The 8,375-nt window shown below is 40.3% G+C and overlaps 1 protein-coding gene across 1 annotated transcript in view; it reads right to left on the bottom strand.

The window, feature by feature from the left end:
- Positions 1-1,004: 1,004 nt before the first annotated feature.
- SNX24 (sorting nexin 24) overlaps positions 1,005-8,375 on the bottom strand; it is a 160,379-nt gene continuing 153,008 nt past the window's right edge. The window contains exons 6-7 of the mRNA XM_068535768.1: positions 7,803-7,867; positions 1,005-2,417 (exon numbers count right to left, since the gene is read on the bottom strand). Of these exons, the coding sequence (XP_068391869.1) occupies positions 2,350-2,417; positions 7,803-7,867 (133 nt within the window). The 3' untranslated portion in view covers positions 1,005-2,349. The remainder of the gene's footprint in view (positions 2,418-7,802; positions 7,868-8,375) is intronic.

Genomic DNA, 8,375 nt, shown 5'->3' with positions numbered 1-8,375 from the left:
TGAGACCAGAAAGTTCCAACTCCTTCCCAGACTCCCTTGAAGCTGGGGATCAAGAATAAGGTTCTGCCAATTGCATGTGCTTTCATGAGCTGTAAGAGTAAAAGATGGAAGTGGGTGAATACCATCTTCCTGCTGCTTTAGGCTGCGGTTGTTGACAAGCAAAGTCATGGGCGTTGAGAGGCAACTGTGGTGTAGGTGGTGACAGCTGAACACTTTGTTCTAGTGCCCAGTCGCCAGCTTCCTGGGTGCTGCCATGAGGTAGTCATGGTGGTAAGTTACCTCCTGATCCTACGTGCTGATCCCTGGATCGAAGCTACATGTGCTGTTTTTGACTTCAATACCTTCAGTAGCAGCCTCCCAGCTCCCTGAATTCCTGCTAAAGGCAGAGGCTGTAGCTCCCCTGGCAGGCGGGTATTGGAAATTGCTGGAGCATTCTGGAAGTCGTGTCTAGAGACCCACCAGGAGTTCATTCCCCTCATCCTTACAAAAGATTCTGTAAGCACTGCTTCTTATTATTCCATTCTGCTTAAAATACCTATTGTGGTTTCTATGTCCTGCAATGGAATCGAAATGGAATATTAAACATTTAAATAAAAATTAGAAATGAAAGTCATCACTAAAAAAAAAAAATCAATTCTCAAAAAAGAGTAGTAGTGCCACCAAAGTTCTTGAGTAGTGTGCTACCAAAGATTCTTGGGCTTTATCTTTTTTAAAAACCCTTACTATCTTGGTAAATCAACTACTTAATGAGTACCTATTGGCTTAATAGATGAGGTAATTTAACAGTTACCTTGTCAGATTAGAAATAAATGTCTATATGAATATGTGAAAAGGTTTGTGTGTGTGTGTGTGTGTGTGTGTATAAAGAGACAAGACACAATTTGTGTTTCCAATAAAATCCTGGCAGTAGAAGACATATCCAAACATTTCTTGTTCTTCGTTTTTATTTAACTCAAAATAGCTAATAACAAAAACATTTAAAAAATATCTCCAACACTTGACTATTCAGTCATTTTTGGTTGATGACACTTGATTATTTAGTTCTTGCTTATTTCCAGCATGTAGTAACACATCTATCATAAATAAATCTCTAAGAGTCTGCAGCAAGCTTTAAACCTGTATATTTAGATCCTAATCAACAACCATGATTTAATTATTAGTTTTATATCTAAATATTTTTCTCCCACACAGAAGCTTATTAACTAATAACCGTAAATAGGCTAGCTATTAACTGGTTTTCAAGGAAATGTCCAAATATGGCACATATATACAGGCTGCATATATGCTTTTATCCTTTACTACTCAAAATCTGAATGTCTGTAAGATATACAGTGGAGTTATATCATAAACACATTTAATTTAATTCAGTACATGAGATCAGTGAAAAGGAAATGATAAGGAATAAGGAAAATAACAATCAATCTGGCAATTATACCACCTATTCAATGAATGCATGCCCTCGAGTAAACCAAGATGAGTGTTTCCAATCTGGTGTTCCCTCAGTTATCTTGCAAGGCTAAGTATCATTCTAGTGTTCAAAGTTATGTGTTTTTTTCTACAAAATAGCCCCTAAACACCAACAACTTCAACGGAAGAAACAGTTACCTCTTCCAACACCGGAGGAAAAACTGGCTGTCGTGGATGGAGATTTCCAATATGGCACCATTCTAAAGGGCTTTCAAGGATAATCTTGAGACCCCATTTTATCTTATGTGCCGACATTAGAAGCTAACCCCTGGATATGACGCAGCTCCACTGTAATGTAAATTAAAATGCCATGATTTTAAAAGTGCCCTAATTTTGTCAGTATAATTTCATTTCCAGTTTAGTGCCTTCCTCACATTTAGCACAGTGTGTTTCTGCGATGCTCTCCTGGTGCCAGCACTTCAGAATGTTATCCATTCACTGGCTGAGAAAAATCTCATGATGAAAAGATTAGTGTGTCATAAAATCTGAACAAAAAAGCTACCAAAGTTGATCAGTCTCACTATGATTCGGGATAAGATTTTCAATTAGCAAATGGCGTGACTGAAGCAGAGAGTAACTGTTTTGCTACGCTCGGAGCTCCCAAAGATCTTCCTTAGCTTCCTTTCCCTGGGTTTCTAAATTGGCAGCTACATTCTACTTCTTAAACACTTGGCCTTAACCTCAGCACCGCCCTGGTTCAGTTTCTATTTTTAAAAGCACCATTCTAATGGAAATGTCCCTGCTCTGAATTAAGCTGCGGCTGTGAATTTTACCACTAGCGAGAGCCATTATGTCATAGAGTTTAGGTTAATTTGGTAGGTATCGATTGCCTTGACTACGACTTCGAAACTTGCTTCAGCTTCTTCTAGCCATGGAGGATTTCTACCTGGGCTGTAGATGAGGGTAAAATATCCCATGGAGAACTCCTTCAATAACCACATTTGGAAAATCTGAAAAACAAAAGTAAAACTGCTTTTCTTATGCACATCAATAAAACATACGTGCATCTCGTAGAACGTAACAAGGTAAGGCCTAGGCATAACTCAGGGATCTGCATCACCATACAGTTTGCCCTTGTTTCGGATGTGCCATCAGTCATGCTGCTTCGGCCTCGAGCCACTTGAGTGTACCACCAGGCGCTGCAGGAATGCACGGCCAGATTTGTAGCTTATTGATTTAAGGGATGTTCTAATGGTTAATGCTGCTAGGCCCCAGCTCTTTATCTGAATGTTTTCTCCCAAGGAAGATGGATTACACTGGCAATTCAATTTCTAACAAAATCTCAATATACTTGAAGGAATTCCAAGATTTCTACTGGGAATACTTTGCTGCAGTTTTTCCGTTGTGGTTTACAGTGGCGTTTAGTCCAAGTTGTCTTGAGTATGCTTGTTCTATTATACCAGCTTCTAGAGAGCAGGAGGACAGGGGCCTGCCTTCCTAACGTATAGGGGCCGATTCCTGACAAAAGCCACACTTGTCAAACTTGAAAAGATCAGCTACATTTTTATAGGAAATTCAGAGGTGCATGTTACGTTGTATCTCAGTTTAGTTATCACAGCAGGTAAAATAGGAACAGATAACTTGAACAGGAGAACCAGTCTATCACATGGTTCAGAATTTTCATTTATAAACTTCAGTCTGCACATAATTATATCTAGGATTTAAATAAGTATAGTTATTATATGAGGAAATTAAGTGGCCCAATACTTTGAGCTTCCAAATAACATGTTCACTGATTGATTCAACCTCTACAGAGTACCTACTACATAAAACCACTTACAAGGGGATTGGACCTCATCTGGCTCTTGGAGGAGAGGGCTCAGGAGAGGGAGCTGACCAGGTGGAAAGTCTGTGGCAGGCGGGAGCCTGAGGCTAAGTGTAGCAAGAGGAGTGGCCGTACGGGCAGGGGGGGCAATTCAAGCCTGGTAAGAATGGACAGGAATTCTGGCTTTATCTGGAAAGCGATGAGAAGCTACTGAGGGATTTCAAGCAGAGTGAGACAGCAACGAACTGTTTTGAAAAGATGACTGTGGCTGCCATTCAGAGAGCAACTGGAGCGAGTTCAGAGTGGTGATGCATTCGATGGTACTAGTGAGGGATTTCATAACACTACCTACTTAACAGGCTGCTGTAAAAATTGATGAATGAAACAAAGTGCTTGGACCTGAACTTGGCACATGGTAAGTACCAGCTATTATCACATACCAAGCACTGCCTAACTACTGGGAATATAAGTAAGTAACAGTGTCTGCCATGGAACTTATATGCTAGTCAGGGAGACAAGTGAATCAACAAACAAAATGTGTTTTTAAAATATCTCCAATACGCAAGTACGCAATTACTTTTGGCTGATGACACTCACTTGATTTCTTAATGTTTGCTTTTACCCAACATGAAGTCACGTAATTTTTAATAAAACATATCTTTAAAAGTTTGCAGTGGACTTATACCTACATACTTAGATCCCGATCAAAAGCAATGACTCAGCTAAGTTAATTTTAATTCTAAACACGTTTCTCACACGCAGACGTGTATTGATACCAATAGCCATAAATGAAGCTGTCGATTAATTTTCAATAAAATGCCCAAATTAGACATATTACATGCATCAGCATATACGCATTTATCCTTTACCACTCAAAATATAAGAGTCTGCTTAAGGTTAGTGAAATTATATCATAAGCTTATTTAGTGTAAACATTTTGATTCAAACCAGTAAGTTCAGCAAAAAGGGCAAAAAGGAAAATAACACTAAATACTTTGGGTAATTCTACAGCACTCTAATAGGTCAAGCAGTGGTTTAAAGGCAAGGAGAAAAAATAAAGCAGGGCACGGGGCCAGAGACTGACAGGGGACGGGAAGGTAAAGGAGGACCGTTGTGCAAAGATGCCATTTGAGTGAAGTGCTGTAGCAGCCAGCTGTGAGGGTGTCTGGAGGAAGAGCAGTCCCACAGAGGGAACAGAGCATGCCCAGGCCCTGTGCCCACTGTCCAGCAAGCGCTAAGCATATGCTAGATGCTGGAGATTTAGAGGGTGAAGGCAACAGGAAGAGAGAGAGAGAGGAGGCAACACAATTTGTGATCATTGTTCTAAAGGAAGCAAATAGGGCGCTCTGAGAAAAGTGAATGGAATAGAGCTATTTTATAATGAGGTCCACCAACTAGTAACTGATGAGATAATCAGAGGTCTTTTTTTTTTTTTTCTCATCTGTTACAGTTTACTCCACTCTAAACTGGATTTTGGCTTCATTACGTGTATCATTTGATACAATGTCCATCACTGCTTAAATTACTCAGAAAACTGCCCTTGCCTTTGCTTCCCTTTGAGAGGTGATGAGAAGGAATGTGATTTGGGAAAGGTTTTGTTGTTATTTTTGTTGGTTTTCATTTATTTTTATAAACATTTATTGTGAAGCTTAAAAAAAAAAGTAAGGGGGTGGAGGGGCTCTTGGAGGCTACTTGAAAGGAGAGCCAGCAAAGGCTCCCTGAAGCTGCACCTGAAAGAGGAGAGGGCCAACAATGTGTGAGGACAAGAGGGTTCGAGGAGGAGGAAACAGCAAGTGCCCTGCGGGGAAAGAGTTCAGCGCATCTGAGGCCCAGAAAGAACTGCAGTGTGACTGCACCAGAGTGTGTGAGGGGGTCCCGGCAGACACGTGGGCCAGGGCCAGCCCACGGCGGGCCTTGTCAACCACGGTGAGAGTCTGCGGCTCACAGAGAGGGTTGGGATGGAAAAATAGTATTGTGACTCAGCTGTATACTCAAGGCCATCAAGGCCACAGCAAGGAGACTGTTCCAAAGAAAGTAAAATGAGAAGAGCAGAGGGTCTAGGTCAGCCTTCAGGAGAGCTGCCAGAGTCTGGAAGAAAAGCAGAAAGGTGGGAAAGCCAAGGGGAGATGGTGTTTGAAGGAGGGGAAAGTGGTCACCAGTGGCTAAAGTTAATGAGAGGTCAAGGAGGAGGAATGAGAAAAGTCCACGGAGTTTAGCCACCTTGCAGTCGCTGGGGACCTGAGCCAAAGTTATTTTGAATTCCCCAGAAAACTCAAAACGAAGGCCAAAAAGCACATGCTAAGAGAATAATGTTTTATTTTTAGCATTTTATAAGAGGATAGTGTTTAACTGTCAGAATTTTAAAGACAGACACTCCTCTGATTTTTATGGGCGCCAGTGTATCTGTGAAGGTACTTCCAGATTCTGTATCTGGAACAGAAACTTCAACATTTTGTTAAGAGGCCTTATAACACGAACATGTGATGCAAGTAAAATTTATCTTTAAATTAAATGCTAAAGAGTTTCAAGAATGTATCACTAGTATAATACTTCTAAGACAATAGGAATCTGATTTATGACATGGGCTCAGCCAAAGTTCCACGAAAGGAGATGTAGTGGCTGGCTCTCTCATACCTCATTCCGTCCTTTACATCAAATTCATGATTGACATTTACTCTCAAGAAGGAATCCCCTTTCTGTGCAAGTTGTTCAGCTACATCAATATTCTACCAATGATCCATACTTCTTATTCTTTCTAACTCCAGACATTCGCCCCTGAGGCTCTTTGCCAGAAAGTTCCTCCAGTTCTTCATGGTCAAGCCAAGTGCATAGCACATGCTGCTTAAGAAGCTGGATGAATCGGATTTAAGGATCACAAAATATCTGCCCTCTTCCAGAAAGCACCCTGGCTACTCCAGTCCACAGTGATCATTCTACTCTCTACACTTTTATAGGAATTTCAGTCAAATGCTTAAAATATCTGAGCAGAAACAATACCTGGAGAAAGTACTTGTGGAACCATTTTTAAAAGCTAGTAAGAATACTTCATAAAACACTGCCCCATACAGAGTGAAGTAAGTCAGAAAGAGAAAAACAAATATCATATATTAACATATATATGTGGAACCTAGAAAAATGGTACAGATGAACCGGTTTGCAGAGCAGAAACTGAGACATAGATGTAGAGAACAAACGTATGGACACCAAGGGGGGAAAGCGGTGGTGGGTGGAGGTGGTGGTGTGATGAATTGGGAGATTGGGATTGACATGTATACACTAATGTGTATAAAATTGATGACTAATAAGAACCTGCTGTATAAAAAAAACAAAAAAAGAAGTTCATTTGGTTGGAAAAAAAAAAAAAAACACTGCCCACTTAATCTAGACTAGGTTACATCATGAATATTTGTTAAATGTAACATCTTGTTAACATAATATCAACATACACACCAGGCATATTTGTTACACATGGGAAGCAAATGTTAAAGAAAGGGGATTATTCCTCACTGAAGGGATTTTATAGAGAAAATACTACGAGACCATACTCGTGTGTGGTCGTATAGCAAAGGCAGCTTTCTTCTAGAATGGTCCCTCAACAGAGCGGGGCTGTGTCTTAGTCGGCCTTCTTTAAACTGATAGCTAAGTGGGTGATCTGAGCACACAAGCATCCCTGCCACAGAGAGCAGTCTCCTCTCTCTTGCTGGTGATAAGGTTTTATTGTCAGAATGTAGGAATGGTGTCCACAGATAATTTATCTATTGCTATTTAGCTGCTATGCTATTTAGTTACTCTCAGAAACAAAGGCTGAAAATTCACTATATGCAAAGAGCACAGAAGGAGAGATTAGGCAAAAAGGGATCCGCCCACCAGACCCGTGAGACTGGGCAAATCAGGGACCTCCCTGAGCCCCAGTTTGCTCAGGAGCGAATGATGATACCTGCCCTGCCTATTTCATAAGGTTGCTAAGGAAATTAAATGAGCTAATGTCTGAGAATGTACTCATGAAGAGCTGCGTATCGGAACACTTTGAGAGGGACTCTGAATAATTTAAATTTCTTGGCACAAAGAAAGGACTCGGGCTAAAATACCGAATTACATTTACGCTTAAATTAATTCATTATATTTAAAGATACAACTTTTAAAAATGTGTATCTGACTGTCAAAGATGCTGTAATCTAAATGGAAATGGAGATACGCATGCAATGTATATACACAGCTTTTGGAAAGAAGCATTTTAAAAAAGGAGCGGAACCTTGGATTCAAACCCTAGATAAAAACCAGCAGAGGCCAAAATAACACCACCTCCAAAATTAAGGACAATAAATACCTTTCCCTCTTATGACTCTAATTCAAAACAGCCTGGCAAGAGAGAAAGAAGAATTACATTTCCTCCTGAAAGGCCTGCCCCAATTAAAATTCTGAATGTCTCTTACACCAAGAGCACTGGTTTATTGGCAGATTATTAAGCCCTGGACCAATGTCACTCTGTTAGACCTGTATTAAAAACGTGGTTTATGTGGTGCAGGGTCAGATCAGTAAAGAGCTGTTAGCAGATGACAGGTTTGATTACCGCTGGCTGCAGGCAAGACGTATGGATCCCTGAGGAACAGCAGCACCGGCTGGTGGGACAGTTTGCTGGAAAGGTCAAGAACAGGCATGTCAGCATCAGGGGACGATGGTAAACAGAAAACACTACAAACTAGCTTTGAGGGGATCAAACTGCTGTGTGGGGACATCTCAAGGTTTATGTATCTAACGGTGGGGGTGAATAATAGCAAGCAGAGCTGGAGGAACAAACCAGCGGTGCGCTCATCTTCCAAACATGTCTTTGTGGAATTCGAAGCAGATATACACTCTATACCATAAATCACTGCTGCAAAGTGATTTTTAAAAAAAAATCTTGTAGTACGATTACTGATGAAATGTATTCTTATTACTTGTACGAAATAATGTAGGACTTTATTCCTCTAGCCTTAAATAGAATGGTTACTTCTGTGACTTCCCATCAAATATTTATCATCTTAAAATCAATTTTCTAGCAAAGGTTTTCAAGAAAATCTTGACTTGAAACAATTAGATGATGGTAATTAAATGTTTAACAAAACCTTAGTCCTATTCTTGGCTTGTATAACTCCTGACTGGT

This window comes from Eschrichtius robustus, chromosome 2 (assembly GCF_028021215.1).
Source record: "Eschrichtius robustus isolate mEscRob2 chromosome 2, mEscRob2.pri, whole genome shotgun sequence".
Taxonomy (NCBI): domain Eukaryota; kingdom Metazoa; phylum Chordata; class Mammalia; order Artiodactyla; family Eschrichtiidae; genus Eschrichtius; species Eschrichtius robustus.
Note: the sequence above shows the minus strand (reverse complement) of the source record. Positions and strands in the feature narration are given on the sequence as shown.